The sequence below is a fragment of the Cibotium barometz genome, chromosome 2 (assembly GCF_041138505.1).
Source record: "Cibotium barometz isolate CiBa-2024 chromosome 2, ASM4113850v1, whole genome shotgun sequence".
Lineage (NCBI taxonomy): Eukaryota > Viridiplantae > Streptophyta > Polypodiopsida > Cyatheales > Cibotiaceae > Cibotium > Cibotium barometz.
Window position 1 is genome coordinate 39,581,895 of NC_141047.1, and position 19,436 is coordinate 39,601,330.

At 45.2% G+C, this 19,436-nt stretch overlaps 1 protein-coding gene across 2 annotated transcripts; it reads left to right on the plus strand.

The window, feature by feature from the left end:
• The first annotated feature begins 1,313 nt into the window (after positions 1–1,313).
• On the plus strand, positions 1,314–19,093 carry LOC147641055 (uncharacterized). Of its 2 annotated transcripts, XR_015267562.1 has the most exons (5): positions 1,314–1,590; positions 1,669–1,779; positions 18,264–18,341; positions 18,599–18,767; positions 18,892–19,093. XR_015267562.1 is itself a non-coding variant. In XM_086809693.1 (4 exons), the coding sequence occupies exons 1-4, from the start codon at positions 1,423–1,425 to the stop codon at positions 18,647–18,649; spliced, it is 408 nt and encodes a 135-aa protein (XP_086665819.1). In that variant the 5' UTR covers positions 1,314–1,422; the 3' UTR covers positions 18,650–19,093. The 2 variants fall into 2 exon arrangements, 1 of the variants encoding a protein (XP_086665819.1); XM_086809693.1 differs by having other exon boundaries at positions 18,599–19,093.
• Positions 19,094–19,436: the final 343 nt, after the last annotated feature.

Here is a 19,436-nt window from a genome sequence, read left to right on the forward strand (position 1 = left end):
CAAACTGCAAGTTATGGTTCCCAACTTTTCATGCCAGCCAGCTACCAAGCAATGCTAAGGAAGGGAGGAAGAGGACACTCATTTATATGGAGTTTCGAGACATGTAGACATCATTTACATGGAGTGTAATACATGGGACAAGGTCTCTATGGAAAATTGCAAAGTAAGAAATGACTAGGATTGATCAAAAAGTGATCATGAGTTATTTGAACCTACTACCTTCAAATTAATCTCTACTTGGCTACACCTTTAAACCACATCAAAATTTTCACCCTTCTTGATTGCACTAACCACCATTCACATCCCATCATTGCTAGCCTCTTTTTCCATATCTCCTCTCCTTCTCTTACTAATCCCTCAAACATCTACTCTCCTTTTCTCCTCTCTTTCTCTTGTTAATCCCTCAGACATCTACTCTCCTTTTCTTCATTCCATTTTCCACAACCTCCCTGGGTGGCATATAAGAATCCTAAAGCTTCATCAATCACTAATGAAGGAATCATGGAAACACCCATTCCTTCTAGCCTTGACTCTGAATCCAACTCCAAAATGCTCATAGAAAGTGTTTACTCGTTCATAAATTAGGGTAGCCCATTATTTAAAACATTTATCATTACATGACGTAAAAAAGAAGAGACCCTCATCATTAGTACTACCCTGTTGGCATAATCATGTTGAGCATGCGTTTCTAAATCACCTCTTACATATGTAGTGGAATTGGGCTAGCTCATTGTTTAAAACATTTATCCATACATGATGTAGAAAAGAAGAGACCTCCCTCATCAGTACTACCCTCTTGGCATAATCATCTTGAGCATGCGTTTCTAAATCACCTCTTACACATGTAGCAGATAGGCCAATCATAATTACTAATAGTCATGTAGCTTAACCACAAGATTACTTGCGAGGCCATGCTTGAAGTAGAAAAGCATTTTTTTAGTAGCATGTTCCCACCTTTAGGAGATGAAGGAGGTGACAATGTCAAAGATGACAAAGACAAGAGTGATAAAGGTAAAGATAATGAAGCCAAAGAAGACCAAAGTGGCTAGTAATCGTCTTCAACAACTTGAAACATTATTGTCATATGAAAAATTATCAGATTACTAATCCTCATGCTTGATAGTAGGTGTGCTACAAGACTAAGAGTTTTAGACACAAAAAGGGCCACTTCGTATGTTTGATGCACTTGTTTTTAGGGATACCCATTCTGTATGATCATGTAGTACTTTAAAGATTACTACTATTGCAATGTTAGTATGATGTGAATTGTCTATGCAAACTACCTAATCAACTTGAGATATGAATCATATTACATTTTGGAGAGAGATGCCCATTTCAAAACCACTACCTACTATACATGCAAAAACTAGAGAACATGAGGTTGGACAAAGGAATTAGCCTAGAGAGTGCAGAGTAAAAACTATGGCTCCCAAGAGAGGGGCTGCGAGAGGATCAAAGCTGAGTGGGGAGCTGAGTGGGGAGGCGCTATGGAGGGCTCCAGTGGGAGAGAAGCCCATACCGAGGATCTCTAGTTCCATGGTTTCTGTGCGTCAAGGCCCCAATTACGACTATGCTATGAGCGTCATGAAGGTACCCCACAATCATTTTGATAGAGAGAGGGAGAGACAGATAGACACAGCGACTCATGTTTGTTTGCAATGTATGCAGCACCCTGACCCCATCGGCATGGGGCTCGCTAGTGAGGCTTTCTTGGAAGCTGCTGGGTCTGATTGTATCGTTCCCGGCCAACAAATGCCTGTGACAGTTGTTGGATTACAGGTGTGTAGATATGCAGCATGATTTCCCGCATTGCGAATATCATATTTTTCCCTGATTTCTGTATTCACTTAACCTAGTTCAACTGCTTCAAAATCAGTGTGATGGGTTTCATGCGAGGTACTTAAGCTGTCATCAGAACATTCCTTAACCTAGTACATGTGAAGACTTGAACACGCTGTTGCAGCCAGTCAACCCCGGAATGGTGACCATCACGGTGTAGGATGCCACCCAATCTTCACATGGTGGTGTCCTTTTGGATTTTTGTTTCTTTTTCTTTTTGGGGGTGAAACGATTTATGGATATGAAAGAAATTTAGAATACCACAGGTCCATATGTGAGCCCTGAAAAGATTCCCTTAAGTATTCTCTTGAATGCGAGCGACATAACTAGGCTAAGAGGAGAAGTCTGAAATTTTACACGCTCATATGTGAGCCCTGAAACATTGGAAAAGACAGTCGTTTTGTGAACGACAGGTTTGGGATGGATGCTATAGGGACTGCACATTTCTTCGAGGCTTGCCATGACAACCGGAGAGATGAGGCAGAAGCAAACGATTAAAACAGTTGCTGACAGAATAGAGTAACTTGGTGCCAGAAAAAATTCTTCTCTCTGTTTTTCCCCTGGACGACATTGGCAGACTGCTGATCGGGCCCTTAAAAGGGGGTTAATCAACCCCTTTTCATCGCTTTCAAGGGGTTTTAGCCCACAGCCCCAGTCCGCCCAGTTGGGCTATTGACTGAGCTTTTTTGGGTGCCTCCGGGCTGCTACAGCCCCAAAACTGGCTGGCTGCAAATTTTTCAAATGCATGGCCGTTTGATTGCTTTATTCTTGTCTTCCAGCACGGATCAACTCTTGTCTGATCATGTTTCATGGTGGTTTGTTCTTTTTCTGTCCATTCTCCCATGCCAGTGCCTCCGGGCATTGGGTGATCTATTATAGGTGTACACATACTTTGACCTGTGCACAACCATAATTAAACCTCATGGACACTGGGCGACACTCTCTCTTTTGTGGCAAATCTCAAACCTCATGGACACTGGGCAACACTCTCTCCTCCTGCTCTTCTAATGCTAAAACCATTTGCTCATGTCAGCATGAAGCCATGAAACATGCTTTTGAAGGCTGATGCATGTGACATTGCCTCCTTACCTTAGAGGAGGAGGGTCGAGCATGGTTGCGCACAAGCTAGTATATCTTCAAATATTTACAAGTCTGCTTATTGGCAAGGACCATTTGTCACAAACCCCTAATTTGTCGGGACATGCATGGCATATTAATCTTGGGCATGCGTATGGATCATGTAGGCAAGGCCCATATGAAGTCCAAGGGCATGGCAGGATGATCCGGGATCTTGAGCAGGGCCCACATGGAGATCTCCAAATGTTTTGGATCCCAGGCAGGACCCCTGGAACTGTTTTAGATCCCATATGGAGATCTTGGGCAGGGCCCATTCTTGGCCAGTGCTTAATGGATTTATCCATGGCACTTGTTTCGATTTTGGCCAAGTACACAAGTGTACAAGATGGAAGATGATATCCTTGGAATACAAAAGAACTGATGGGTGATTCTCCAAGTCTACATGTGTATATGCAGAGTGGATGCATGTTTTGCACGTTCCTATGATTTTGGGCATGTTCCTGGATTCATCTAGCTATATCATTCAGCCGTATTAGTGGACATGCCTATTTTACATTGTGTGAATTTTTCGTCTTAGTTGCGGCCAGTTGATATTGTGCTTATTCCTTCTATCTTTAGCGGTGCATTTGCCCTATCAACTACTTATTTGCTGTACTAATTCTTTCTATTTGCTACTTCCCTTAGTGCTAGGCTTCATTACGGTTGAATCTACCCTGCATCTCCGGAGGTTTGACAGAAACTTAGGACGAAGGCCTTTGTGTGAATATATGGTCTTATGTGTGTGTGTGTGTGTGGAGTGCATGTGTGAGAGCATATCTTGATACAGAGTTCTACACCCACTATTGGGCGCTGATGACGTTAGTGGGGATGTCGTAGTATCTAGTCCATACTATGCATGATGGAGTTGATAGTTATATAGTCTTGTGGGTTGGCTACCATGAGTATATAACATGCACGTTCCTAAAAGGTGAATTTGAGCTTGTTTCTGGATTCATCTAGGTATATATATATATATATTTTTCTTTGTGTAATATATATATTTTTTGCTTGGACAATGCGTGGTAATTCGGCCTATGATTGTCCATGGGTCCATCACATTTTCCATTAGCTAAAATTACAGATCCACTAGACAAAGTCCATGTGGCAGCACTCCAAGTCATTGTGGATTAGTACACCAAGGTTTCCGTTCATGTAACATTGGTAGCAGAGCATCAGGTTGGTGACGCGACTCGGCCACCTAAAGAAGTGAGACATCGGTGGATGGTAATACTACGGTTTGGAAAAAGCACCTAGGCCTCCACCATGTCGGGAGAGACATTGCATCAAGAAGAAAGCCAACAAGAAGTTATGGAGGCACAAAGCTTCCAAAGCGACGCACCAGAAGAAAATACGCTTCCGCCAAGCACAGAAGAGCTCCTGAGAACAGTGATAGAGCAAATAAATTCATTGAAGATGCCGCTTGCCGCGCTGAAAAAGAGAAGCCCAAAGAAGGCCCCTTCAATCTAGCAAAATGTTCTTTGGTTTGGAGGAACAAAGAAGAAAAGACGACAAAAGACGTGAAGAAGCAAGAAGAAAAGTTGAAGAAGAAAAAAGAATAAAGCAAAACAAAGATGTGCAGAGGAACAAAGGGATAAGGAAGCCACATGCAAGTATGAGGAAGACCAATGTCGTCGAGAAGAAGCCGATTGAGAGTTTCAACAAAGACTCAATTGGGAGGCTATGAAAATCTAGCATTAGAGATGATGGCATAGATTCAGGCATCCCGCTCATGGCTCCAAATACCTCATCCTCCACCGCCCCTACCACCATCGCTATATGAACCTCTCCAAATTTTAGTATGATTGTAAGTGTGATCATGGTGTTGTTACTCAATTTATTCATCAATTTGAAGCACATTTTCCATTAGCTAAAATTACAGATCCACTAGACAAAGTGCATGTGGCAGCACTGCAAATCACTGTGGATTAGTACACCAAGGTTTCCATGCATGTAACATTGGTATCATAGCATCATGTAGGTGACCCGACTTGGCTACCTAAAGAAGTGAGAGCATCGGTGGATGGTAATACTACGGTTTGGAAAAAACACCCAGGCCTCCACCATGTCGGGAGAGACATCGCATCAAGAAGAAAGCCAATAGGAAGTTATGGAGGCACGAAGCTTCCAAAGCGACACACCAAAAGAAAATACGCTTCCGCCAAGCACAGAAGAGCTCCTGAGAACAATGATAGAGCAAATAAATTCATTGAAGATGCCGCTTGCCGCGTTGAAAAAAGAGAGGCCCCTTTGATCTAGCAAAATGTTCTTTGGTTTCGAGGAACAAAGAAGAAAAGACGTGAAGAAGCAAGAAGAAAAGTTGAAGAAGAAAAAAATAAAGCAAAATAGAGATGTGCATAGGAACAAAGGGATAAGGAAGCCCCATGCAAGTATGAGGAAGACCAGCGTTGTTGAGAAGAAGCCGACTGAGAGTTTCCGCAAAGACTCAACTGGGAGGCTATGAAAATCCAACATTAGAGATGATGGCACAGATTCTGGCATCCCGCTCCAAGATGGCTCCAAATACCTCATCCTCCACCGCCCCTACCACCACCGTTATAATATGAACCTCTCCAAATTTTAGTATGATTGTAAGTGTGATCATGCTGCTGTTACTCAATTCATTCATCAATTTGAAGCACATTTTCCATTAGCTAAAATTACAGATCCACTAGACAAAGTCCATGTGGTAGCACTCCAAATCACTGGAGAAGTTATCACTTGGTGGCAGCATTGGTCTCAATTTCACACAGACCTATTAACATGCCAATTTAATTTGATTGGGCTTCTTTTGTGGTTGACCTCAAGGCCCGTTTTCTTCCACCGCAGTATATAACCAATCTTGAGGACGAATTTCACAAACTCACTCAGGGTGGTTCCCCTATTTTGACCTATTCCAACAAGGTCGTTACCATGGCCCAACAATTGGGTACATCGGAAGAAGATAAGCTAAAACGGTTCATTAGAGGTTTAGACACAAACATTAGGTACCTAGTTAGGAATCTTGAGCCTCAGACTTATACATGGGCAGTGACCCTCGCTCAGAATCAAGAACTGATGTTGAACGGAGGTAAGACTAAGCAAGCACAATCTAGTTCTATCAGTAATCTTCTACCCAGGATAAGGGGACCCATAACAGCAAAGACCAAAAGGACCAAAAGAAAAATTCTCAGGGTCAATTAGACAATAAGAAAGATTCAACACCCAAGTGGCAAGAAGACCTGAGGAAAAAGCTAAGGAGGGCATCACTGGAGGTTACCTCCAGTCGGATGAACAGACACGGTACAAAGGCGGAGAACTGTTGTTTCTTTTGCCACACTGTGGGCCTTGGAAAGAAAGGTTGCACTAAGTTTTAGTCTGAAAAGTCTGCCAAGGCATCCACTTCCACAGTAGCGACCATAGCACCCCCATCCACATCTCCACCATCAGCCTCTAAAGCCATTCAGGTTTTGCTCGCTTTGAATTCAGTGCCAACAGTGGCATTTGATGATAAGTAGGAGGGCGGTGGTTGAGGGATAGAAGAAGGCTTTCATTCATGCCTATGGCACTGCAAGGGGACATTGTCCTCTTCGACATGGGAAATTTTGAGGATGCCATCTCTCCGCAGTTGGCAAACAAGATGAGTTATACCTTGGTTTCTTATCGTTTAGATGTGTACGGGTTTACAGTTGGTTTGCGTACACACATCTCTCATAAAGCTTAGCAGTTTGAGTTTCAGGTTCAGAAGGCAACATTCTAGCGGGATTTCATTGTCTCTCCTCTTTTAGGTTGTGACATGATCCTCGGGATCTAGTGGTTTAGACAGTATGCATCCATTCTTGATTAGAGGCAAGACACTTTCACTATCGTTGAAGGTTTTCCTGAGCCATCATGATTCACGGGGATCGGAGCATTCTTGGAATACCACTCATTTCCCACATTCAAGCCCAAGGAGCCATAAGAAAAGAAGCAGTGTGCGTTGATTTATGTCCGCTCTCAATCTAATGCAGACATCACCCGCAGTGGAGCAGAGGATGGCTGGTTTCTTGTCTCAATACAGCATAAAGGGCACAAGAGTCTCCATTGGTTTAGAGGAACAAGATGCAAGTGTCATCTTGCTCCACTAGCCAAGATGAAGGAACCAAAAACCTTTAGGACCGAGCGTGACCACTATGAATTTGGGTGATGCCTTTCGGACTCACCAATGCACCAGGGACGTTCAACAAGTGTTGGATGCAGAAGCTCTGAGAGTCTTCTTTCAGTCCTAAACACCACTTAGAAGATGCTGATGCAAAAACGCAGACAGAAGAGAGAGGAGAGAGAGAGAGATGGCTGGAAATTTAGTATTTTCATATGGTACAAAAAGGTACATAGATTCTTGCAGCCATGGGCTGCCTTCCATGAAAAGGTTGAACACCTATTCTAGTCCTAGTCTAGACCCACACCCAAAGGGGGAGTGAATGAACAACTCATGAGCCATGAGTGCCTTATATAGGCCCTTGGACAACTAGAGAGCTGGTCGATTGCTGGTCGGCCAGCCGACTGGACATAAGCATGATAAACACAGATCCCGACCTGTTCTCCATGCAGCCGACAGTACACTATGCAGCCGACAGGTAATCTTGTCCTCTCCTAGTCCAACACTGTCCATGTCTTGCACTCCTCTGCTCCAAAACCTGGTCCTAACTGATTCTTAAGTCCTCCTTTGTCACGTGCATCCCGCACTTGGATGCCACGTAGACATTTCTGCACAAAAGGTGCAGGACCTGGGATGGTGAACTGGTCCCATGTGAGCCCAGTCCGGGACGAGTCAGCCATGGACCCATCTCAGTCGTCCGAGGTCAGGTGTGCATTGTCCTGCACCTGAGTCCAAGGTCAGGTGTGCACTGTCCTGCACATGAAAGAGTGCTAGTCCGCGCTGTGAGTCTCTGTCACCAGGAGGTGAAACTTTTTGCAGTTGTTTTCCTTATTTACATTTCTTTATAAATATATATTTTTCTTTTCTTTCTCTTTGGTTGCTGTTGCTTTCCCCCGGGATCTCTTGGAAGGGCTTGGGCCATTGCAATGTCAGAATGGGTCAGCCAGTGGGACTTTGGACCAGTGGTTGGCTAAGCCTGAGAACTGCACTGAAAGATGAATGACAGTGTCCAGGACATGGCCACTGAATGAGGGTATAGGCCGGTTTACACTAGTGAGTGGCCGCCACCGAAATGTGAATGTATCTTGAATTCTAAGCAAATTCTGAAGTGACCATAGTGGTCAAAGATGGTCAGGAGACCAGAAGGAATGCAGATGACATCATCCCTAAAATCTAGGAAACTGCTATTTTTGGCAGTGTCGGAATTGAAAAGTGTTCGCGTCAGTTTGTGCGGAATGTCAAGGGGACCAAAAGCTGATAAAGGACTGTTGTGAGAATGTGAATCAGTCAGGAGATTTTTAGCCTGGAAGATTGCATGTGGAAAAGGCTTAAAAATGTGCCAAGTGTCAAATTTTGGTGCATTTTCCTCATAGAGAAGAGGGAAGCGTGGGAATTTGGAAAAAGGAGACTCATTTGCAGCCATCGTGTGGTTTTGTTGCAGGAAAACCAGCATTTGTGGTGCACTCCCTTGCCCTACAACTCATGAATTGAGGGTTGAGCTTGCTCCCCACAGCCTCTCTCTCTTTCTCTCTCTTGCAGACTATGGAAATGCTCTCATCAGATAAAATCAGGTACAGTTGTGTGAATTTCATGCTTTTATGCAAAGGCTAGTTGCCTCCTTGAACAGGAACCGGTGTAGTTAGTTCCTACACCAAAGCAGGGACGGAAGAGGGTAATAACCTCTTCAATACAATGCTGTTTCAGCACTGTTTAAGTGCTGTTTTTGGGCTGTTATGTTGCCCGGTTGATGCCAAAATGCAGTAGGACTTTGCTAAAGTCCTCCAGGACAGTACAAGGGTTATTTTGGGCTGAAAACAGTGCTGAAAACAGGTCTGTGCAGAAAATTACAGCAAGCTGAATTGTGATGTTTTGGACTCCATTGGGTAGTCTGATGCCTATGGAAGTGAGCCTGTCAGTTGGGACTCATTCTGAGATGTTATGGAACAGTTTTAGTGCAGTTATGCTGGCAAATTTCTCCCAGAATTTGTAAAACTCAGCTGATGCAAGTAGAGTGCTTTGTTGCACTTGTGCTTTGTAATTTCCAACCTTTTAACAATAAAGAAATACCGCAAGGGGCGCCGGACTTCGGGGCCAATGTGTTGTTGAGCGAGGGAGCGAGGATTCTGTGATTGTGTGTCTGAGTAAGTCCAGGTTATTTGTGAATGAATTACCGCTTTATGTGTTACCCCCCTCTTGAAAGAAGCAAGCGACCTCGATTGCAGTCTCCCTCTAGAATGATGTCAGTGATTTTGTGTATCTGGTATGGTACTGGATGCCAGATCATTGAGTAGGTAGTGTTTAGGACAAGGGGCCAGCCCATGGGGCTACCCCAAGTTGAACTGTGGGCATGGGGATGGTGTGAAACCACCCCCATGAGGGCTAGGAAGGCCCTGGTTGTACCCACCAGCCATGGGTAGGCCATGGGGGGGCTGTAGGACAGCCCCAGGGGCAGGCCAGGGGTAGCCGACTGCTTATCCAGCTCTTGGAGAGGTTTAAGGCAAGTATGGGGCAGCCCATACAGGCTGCCCAGCCTCCAAAACAGGGGCATTCAGTGCCCAGCCTCCTAGGCAGCAGGCGCCTAAGTGCCCAGCCCTATTTCCCATGTGCGCAAGTGCCCAGCCAAGCAACAAAGTGATGCGCAGCATTTAATAGTATTTATTGCTGTATTTTCTGGTCGTGGGAGCATTTAATGCTGGCCGACTGCTGTAGTACTGGCCGATTGCTCATGTTGGGTAGTATAAATAGCATTTGCCCACAATCCCATTCATTCATCTCATTATTCACCAAGAGCTCAAGCAAACAAGGGCTAGACAAGCCAAGGAAGTTGCTAAGCAAAGGGGTGGAGTACTGCAGGTCAAGGGCAGGGAATTCCCAGCCAAGAAAGGGCCAAGATTGCTGTATTTTCTTTCAGATTCACATCATTCTAATAAAGCAAATACACCATCTGTGGTGGGGGCCCTACAGAGGGTAATTGGGACCCAATACTGTGTCCTCTCCATCTCTCCCCCTCTCGCTCTATTTTCTGCGCATCTCCTTTCAGTTTGTGCGTTAATTTCCGTCGCGAAAAGAGTGCCGAATTCTGAGTATTGAAGTTACCGATTCTTCTCCGAAGCTTCTGCATATTACAGTGGTATCAGAGCCTACTTCAAGTACAAAGATTCAGCAAAGAAACCAGAATTTTTTCTCGCTCGTGTGGTTGGTTTTTAGACGCTGGTGGACTACCCCTTTCGGAGTGACTCCTGTCCCTCCAAGGACGGTTGGTTTTCAGCCTCCGGACGTCTCCCACACTGATAGTGGATGGTCAGATTGCGTTCCGGAAAGGAAGTGCTTTTTCCTGCTATGGCGAGCTTCGACGACGAGAGAGACCAAGAACCATGGGACCAGAGTGCACCAGGCAGCCTAGCTAGGGCACCAGGCTTGAGTGTTACAGACATGTTCCAGCAGATGATGCGAGCAATCGCAGAACAGACAGCCAAGTTGGATGAGCAGAAGGCGCAGATCTTGGCTTTGGAAGAGCGTACCCGTTCTCCAGCGTCGCGTTTTCCATCTCCTCCTCCCTCTCCTTCCGTATCCCAGATTCCAGATCCTCGTCATAGGGACCCTCTCGCGGGGTCACAGCCGCAGCCAAGCTCTTTGCTTGAGTTGCCGATGCATGCATTGGAGATCCGACAACGAGAAGACGAAGCCATGCGACGCGTGGAACATGAGCGTTACCTTAGAGCATTGGATGCCAGATTGACACTGGCGGCGCCCTCCAATCATTTTCTCGAGAAAATGAACTTTAGTAAGTATAATGGTAAACTCGATCCCACAACTCTCTATTCATGGTTACATCAATTTGAAGCTTACTTTGCCGCAGTTAGGAAAACAGATACTGACAGAGTGATCTTAGCCAGTTGGTACTTGGAAGGTGAGGCCATTTCTTGGTGGACTCAGTGGGCTCATGCCCACACCAGAGTAGGTATGGCAGCTTATGTGTGGGACGAGTTTGTCCGCGACCTTAAGCAGCGGTTTCTACCGTCCCACTACCTTGAGCGACTCGAAGACGAGTTCAGGGGAGTGCGTCAAAACGCGCAACCAGTCCTTCAATTTGCCAATAGAATTTCGACTTTATGTCTGCAATTAGGCTTATCTGATACGGACAAGAAAGGGCAGTTTTTGTATGGCCTTGACACGCAAATCCAATGGGAGGTGCGTATGTTTAGGCTAGCCACTTTTGAAGACGCACTCTCGCTTGTGCAGAGTGCAGAAATGAAACATAATGGTGGCAAGCCCAAGACTTCCCAGTCGGCTTCTCCCAGGGCTACCGCCTCGGGGGGCAAAGGCCAAAACCAGACGGGGTCTTCCCCAAGACAGAGCTCGGGAGCCTCTGGCTCCAAGAACTCGAACAATGCGTCTAAGCTTACTCCAGACCAGAAAGCGGAGGCAGGCAAGACAGGTGGCACGTTGAGTGCGGAGGAGCTTTCTCAGTACAAGAAGGAGGGTAGATGTTTCTTTTGTCATACAAAAGGACATACTTCTCGGGATTGTCCGAAGAAGCCTCCAAAGCCCACCGCCGCCGCCTCCACAGCTTCCGTGGTGAGCTCATCTCCCACACACAGACCCCAGTGGCTACCCCTAGTTCTTCAAACCCCGGTGCTTCAGTTGGAGCAATTATTAGTCGAGAGCTCGAAGATAAGCAGAAGGGCACCCATGACCAGGAGTATGAGCGCAACGAATTGCTCAAGTCCTTTGGCTACATAGGTGGCCAAAGAGTCGTCGTCTTGTTTGACAGCGGCTGCACGGAGGATGTGGTCACCGAACAGGCCGCTAGGTGTGCTCGTTTCGAGCTGACTTCGGTGGACAAACAGGTTTAGGGTTTTAGCATAGGCATGACAACGAGCGTCAAGTATGAAGCTCTAGGTGCTAAGTTTGTTATTCAGGGCATAGAGTTTGTGCGTGATTTTACGGTTGCCCCTCTTGTAGGAGCAGACATAATTTTGGGTATTCAGTGGTTTCACAAGTTTCTCCCTGATGTCAAGTGGGACAAGCACACGTTCCAGATCAATCGGAATGTATCAAACGCCCCAGTGACCATTAAGTGTGAGCCAGGAATTCCGAACTTTCCGCTTATAAGCCACTTGCAGGCTAAGCGAGCAGTCAGGAAAGGCGCACAGTGTGCGATGATTTACATCCAGATAGCCCAGACCTTCCGAGAAGTACTCGGTTCTCCATGAAAAGTTCCAGAAGATTTTTTCTACGGGACAGCCTCCCTCCCTAGCTCCCCCCGTCCAGACCGGAGGACCACAAGATTGACCTCCTCCCAGGCTCGCAACCCCCGAGCAAGTTTCCGTATCACCTTTCCAAGGCAATGGAATCGGAGTTGGACCGCCAACTCCAAGAATTGTTGCAATCTGGCTTCATCCGCCCTAGCGTGTCGCCATTTGCAGCACCGGGGTACAACTCTCAAGTTTTCATCTTCGTTTCATCCACAAACAGATGGTCTATAGGAAGAGGCTAATTCTACAGTGTTAGATCTTCTTAAGTGTTATGTGTCAGAGCACAAGCAACAATGGGAAAAGTATCTTCCTTTGGTGGAGTTTGCTTATAACAACACCGTCCATACCTCGACGGGCAAGGCGCCTTTTGAGATTGTGGAAGGAGGGAAGAAAGTACCACCTATTTTGCACACAAAGGATAAGATCTTTGAGGCAAATCAGTATGTGGAGAACATGGATGAAGCTTATCGAAGAGTTAAGTTGGCACTCCAGAAAACTCAGCAAAAGCAAAAGAAAGCAGCAGACCGTCTCACAGACGTGCATTAGAGTTTGCATTGGGTGATTGGGTTCTATTGCAATTTGAAAAAGCTAGGCTCAAGAAAATGAAGGGTAAGGAGCGCTTATTCCCTAAGTTGAGCATGCGCCATTATGGACCTTTTCAGGTATTGGAAAAGATTGGTGAGGTGGCCTATCGCTTGAAGCTACCAGATCACTGGAGGATTCACAATGCATTTCATGTGAGTCTACTTAGACCTTTCCATGGGGATGTGCCTGAGGATGTATCAGATGAGGCTTAGCTAGAAGTTGAGGAACTTGATGAGGTTCTTATTTCAGAGCAGATATTGGCACATAAGGAAAGAAAGGTACGAGGTAAAGTTTCCCATCGCTATCTTGTGAAGTTCAAGAACTATTCACCGATGGATGCGAAGTGGATGGAGGAAGGTGACTTAACAGATTCACCTCAGGTTTTGCAGCTCTATCTCGATGCCTTTGAGTTGGAGCCGACTCTTATTACGGCTCATTCAGGTTCAGTAGAGCAAGAGTCTGGAGCATTGCTTGATGCTCAAGAGGGGGGTAGCACCTCCACTCCCTTGATATAGACAGGCTCAGATGACATCTAGAGGTCGCTTGGTGCAGCTTTTGTCTCACCCGAAGGTACTGATGGCTGATAGTACATCTGTTTATGGGACTTCTATGATATATGTGTACTAGTCACATTGGATGTTGTGGTTGTGTATGGTTCACTGTGGTATAGAGCTTGGACTTCTACTACACCATTGGTTTGCAGTGAATGTTGTTACATATGCATGGCTTAGAGAGATTGGGACGCTGATCTTGCCATATTGTACTTTTCACTTTGGATATTTTGCTGTATCACCAGATTGCAATTGAGGACGCTTGCCATTTTCCAAGAGGGGGGTATGTCATGACCCTGTGAAAGTGGAACAACATAAGTGTCAGCATGGTGGTTGGTGAGCAAGATAAATGTAAGGTAAATTTTTCAAGATGCATACTTGGGTGTCCGGACAAAAGTAATATGTGTGGACAACCCCAAGTGTGAAGGGGGACCAAGGTATTAAATTTTATAAGGTTTATAAACCTTGGGTGGCCCTTAGTTTTTAAAAACTTTAAGGGAGGGCCACTAGGATAATTTTGGAGGGGGCTACTCTACTTTTAGAGTACAGGCCTCCCTCACCATCTTCTCTCTCTCTCTTGCTTTTTGAAAGAGGACGTGTGGTCTGGCTGCGTGGAGAGGAAGCTGGAGCAAGACGCCGGAAGGAGAGCTGTACGGTACAGGTGCTGTAGGGCGACTGGTACAGACAGGTACGGCTTGGTGCAGGTGCTGCAGTTTTTCTGACGCAGACAGGTACATGCGGGTACTGTACGGACAGATCAGTCCAGCTATGCAGGCGACGCATCATTCAGGCGGCTGCAGGAAACCGTACACACGTGTGTTGCAGGAGTTGACTTGTACGGACAGGTACAGGCGGGTACTGACAGTGCGCATCACAAGGACAGCTACAAGTGCATACGGGTATAGTCAGGTTCCGTCCGGTTGTTGCTGACTGGCTGACGTAGGCAGCTACAGGAACAGTCCTGAGGCGGTTGCAGGGAGAATAGTACAGACAGGTACACACGTGTGCTGCAAGTACAAACCTGTACGGACAGTCGCACACGTGTGCTGCAGAGTTGCTGACACAGGCGGCTGCAAGTACAGACTGGTACGGTCAATCCCTCCGGTGCAGAACTGTGCATAACAGTTGGTAAACTTTGAACATATCTTTCTCTCTTTCCACTGGCTTATGTTTGCTACAGAGTTGTTTCTTCTGGCCTTTGTGAGAGGAGGGGTATGGCAGTTTGAAGGGTGGAAACAGAGTTGGACAGTGGATTTGTACTTGGGTTGAGTTTGAAGCCATGAACATGGAATAGCCAGATGAGTACTCAAGGCTGCCCTGTTGTATTGTCTTGGTTGATTAGAGGAGACCACAGTGTGTTACTTTTGTGGGACACAGATCTGTAAGTGAATCCTCTATGCTAAGAGGTCTTGAGGGCTGCCAGATTGGACATGCAGGTTTACTTTCCTTGATTGGCTTTGTTGTACTCAGTTAAACTTTCCATTGAATGTGAATAAAGAAATACCGAAAGGGGCGCCAAGCTTTGGTGCCAACAGGTGTCGTTTTCCTTTTTGTTCTGGAGCATTCTAGCTCCTGTTCATTTGTCATTTGTCTGGACTACAATTGGATAGGTGACTGCTAGTCTACCGCACTTTGGTTTCTACCAGATGCCGGTTTCAATCACCCTCAACATTTTGAGAGGGGGACCATGGGGACCATCCTCATCATTGTTGTAAAGGGCGCATGAGTAAGTGAAAACCTTGTGAGGGCACTGCTCATGTGAAAACCCATTGCATAGCATTTACCATCTTGCATACCCTTTGCATTGCATTTTGTTTTTTGTGTTTGGGGTGCATGTGTGAATGAAAACCCAAATGGGTGTTCATGCATGTGAAAACTCCTTGCATTGTGGCGTTGATCCAGCACAACCCAAACTCAAAAGACTCTACAAAAGACAAAGAGATGAACGAATGATCTACACCCACAACATGCCAAATACTTCATCATGTTCCTCTTCACCCACTTAGCATCTTCTACATCTTCTCTCATGGTCCCCTTTCGGCTTGAGAGGGGGTGTGTGACAACGAGGCCCAAAAGGGTAGCCCAAAAAGGCCCCAAGAAGGCCCTCATTAAATAGCCTTACAAAGGCCTAAAAAGGACTTTCTCCAGATTGGGCTGGTTGGCTGTCCAGCGACCTGGAGAATTGGGGGGCCAACACTATATAAACGTTGCCCCTCCATCATAATTATCAGATTATTGGCAGTCTACCACCTGTGCAGCCGTCCTGATGGATCTTCATCATCAAGGATCCTGACACATCATCAAGCGCAGCATGCATATCATTTGTGCTCTACCTCTTGCGCACCACACCACTGCAGCAGCCCGGATCATCGCGGTGTCCTGCTTACACACACCATCCTCACCATACAGTAGCTGCCCTGCTCCCACAGTTTCCAGCGCTCAGCGTGGAACTCTGCTTCACCATCGACAGCTCCTTGCCTGCCCTGTGCGCAGCACGCTGTACCTTCATCACCAGCCCTCTACCTCACTTGAAGTGCCACCGCTGTCTCCGACGCGAGCCTTCGTCATCGACTGTGTCCTTGCTTCATTGCCGGTGTGTCCTTGCTTCATTGCCGGTCTACTTCCTCAGAGTCACTTCATCAGTGCCTCATATCTGAGGCCTTCTTGTCTTGGATTACATTCACCATCATACATATACTCATTCATCCATTTCATGCTGTGTTGATTTGTTTTGATCTCTCGCACATTTGGTTCTTTTGTCCTTTTGCCCTCACACTGCAGACACCCAATGTCCATTGAATCGCAACTTTGAGAGATGCCAAGTGACCGAGTGATGTCAAAGACATGCAAATGTACTGAAATGACGAAGTGCAGGGATAGAAAAGTTATCTGAATAGAGGATTGCTGACAAAAAAGTTAGTTTGAGAGTTGTCCGGATGCCGAAAGTCGATGCCGATACTACCGAAAGAGAGCTCAAAGAATGCCAGATGTGCCTCTATGCTTGGTTCAACTCTGTTTTCGTGAAAGCTGAAAATTTCCAGAGGTGTTTTGGAGGCCTAAATGAGCTTTGATTTTGATGGTCTTTAGCTTGGGAGACTCGGGAGATGACGAGGAACGCAACGATGTAAAAACATTTTCAAGTTGAAATCTGGCCCTGCAATGGTGGTGCAGCCGGCTGAGCTGGGCAGAAGTGGGCTGAGGTGCTAGATTTGGATGGGAGTGGGTGGAATTGCAGAAATAAAAAAATCAGCAAGGGGGTTTTCTAATTGGATGCTAGGCGAGTTGTTTTGTGTATGTGGGCTGGTGGAGTGGTCCCAAAAACAGGTAAAAATCTTCTTCTGAAAATTGAGCATTGCCAATAGTGGTGTGTTGGCTGAAAATCAGCCCCAGGTTGCACGCCAGGGGTAGGGTTTTCCAATGGAAACCCTTGCTGTGGCCTATAAGAAACCTAGTAGGCTTCCTTTGAAGCTAGGGATGGCGACAAAATAGGCTAAAAATGCAAAAACGGGCTGCAGCCTGTATTGCACCTGTGGGCAGCAACTAAGCTGAAAAAGAGAAGGGTCCTAGTCGTGTTCACCCATCACTACCCTTGCATCTGGCAATATCTTCATCCAAGTTGCGGCCAATTGGCTTATAGTAATTCTTTTTTTCAAAGTGGAACAATTGCCAGTTAGCTATTGTGTGTCAGGGCATGTTTGTTCTCGCTAGTGCTAGCATTCATCATGGCTAAGTCTGCCCTTCACCTTTGGAGAAGTGATATAAAGTCAATTTGATGGTGTGTTAATGAAGATTTGTTTACTACGGTGACATATCTTTATGCATGAACCTTCACCTACTCTTGGGCGTTGATGGTGTGAGCGGGATATCATAGCTTGTAGTCTATACATTTTTTTTGTTTTGTGAGAGTTGGTATTGAATTTATTGCCACTTGAGTATATTCGAACCCACTTTCTCCACTTCAAGAGGTAGGGGCTCTACTGCTGAACTACAGCTTGTAGTCTATGTTGTGCATGATGGAGTTGATGATTTGAAGCTGTGTGAGTAGATTCTCATGGAGTCAAGATCACACTTAAAGTTAAGTTTGGAAATAACCCAAACTTTCCATTGCTATATCTTTTTTGCTGTATGAGCGGACATGCAGGTTTCTTTTTAAGTATTTGTCCTAGTTTTGGTCAGTTGGTTTATATTAATTTATTTCTATTCAAAGCTGTGCAATTGCCCAACCAGCTTGGCTGAGTTTGTGCTTCACCTGCAAACACAAACAAGTGATAGAAACCTAGTTTTGTGGTTTATTGATGAAAACACTACATTGACATATCTTTGATGTCACAAATGAATTTGTCAAGTCTGGAAATAACACATTGGTATATCTTTTTTGCCATACTAGCGGACATGCAGATTTCTCTTGAAGTATTTGTCTTAGTTTTGGCCAGTCAGTTTATATTCTATTCAAAGCGGTGCAATTGCCCAACCAGCTTGGCTGAGTTTGCCCTCCACTTGCAGAGAAGTGACAGAAACCTAGTTTTATGGTTTATTGATGAAAACACTACAGTGACATATCTTTATGCATGAACCTGCATCTACTCTCGGGCATTGATGACATGAGTAGGGATGCCGTAGCAAGTAGTCTATACTGAGCATGGAGTGGATGATTCGAAGTGTTGTGAGTAGGCTCTCATGGAGTAGTTCGCACTTTAGTTTTTTGTTAAAGTTTGGGAATTAACCTGAACTTTCCTTTGGTATACCAGCATCTACTCACTGCTTACTTTCATTTTATTACATTTCGTGTGATTTTTACAGGTTTGGCCTGTTGACATACCGGAGATAAATTTCAAAGCATTGGAACCGATAGGGCGTGAGCTAAAAACATTCAGTAAGGTAGTTGCTTTTGTTTATTCTCTGTATGTATGTCTTACTTAAGCAAAAGTTTTCTCAGCGTCCAAAAGCTTTCTCAGCATGGACGCTTACTGCTTACTAAGGGGGTTTACAGACATAACCCCAGCCCACTGCAAGGGTCATCTGACCGCGGCTCATTCTCCTTGGATGGGGGGATCTCCCCCGTGCAAGCCTTGGCCATCAGATTCGGGGTGTTTTATTTGTAAAGATCCTAGCATGACATTTCTTGTTGCTTGCAGATGTTGGATAGAGCTTTTGATCTTATGCAAGCACCATTCAATGAAAGATAATCCAGACCAATCTCATGAAGACATTCATTCCATTACAATGATGTGCCTTCTCCCCTTCAGTGGGTCTCGTTAGATTTGGCTTGGTATTTGATTGCGAAGCCTTATTAGTCTCAGCAAGGTACCAAATTCTATCCATTCCCACCTTGTGAGCGTGATGATATGGATTTTGTACATTTTAACAAAGTTTTATCTCGTAGTCATTTATGCACTGATTTTCCCTGAACAATATTTCATTGATCCAGTCTTAGTTGCGTGGTATGGACTCTAAAACAATTCTCGTCCATTTAAGTTCTCAAGTTTTCTGCACAACACACTTGTGATTACTCAAAACTGTGGGGCCTACTCAACTTTTTTGGCCTGCCTTTGTGAAAAGCAGGTCTTAGTGTTGTATTTTTTTGGCTTAGCAGAACATCTCAAAATAATTGCTAAAACTTTATTAGTGTTGTTGCTTCTTCCTCCTTTTCTTCCTTTTGTGTGTGTGTGTGTGAGAGAGAGAGAAAGAAAGAAAGAAAGAAAGTTGTATTAACGTCTACTAGAGGCCAAACTCGACCTATGAGACAAATCAATGTACAACTGTCAATGTCCTCTGAGAGAGAGAGAGAGAGAGAGAGAGAGAGAGAGAGACCTCTCTGCATGCACACACATAGTTTACCCCTTCCTCCTCTTCCACCAAAAAATAAATAAATCAAAGGCAGGCTCATACAATAGATTCTTCTTTGGTTATTTAAGGGTGGAAAATTAACAATATTTTAATAGGGGAAAGTATATCCTTGTACAGTGGAAGATG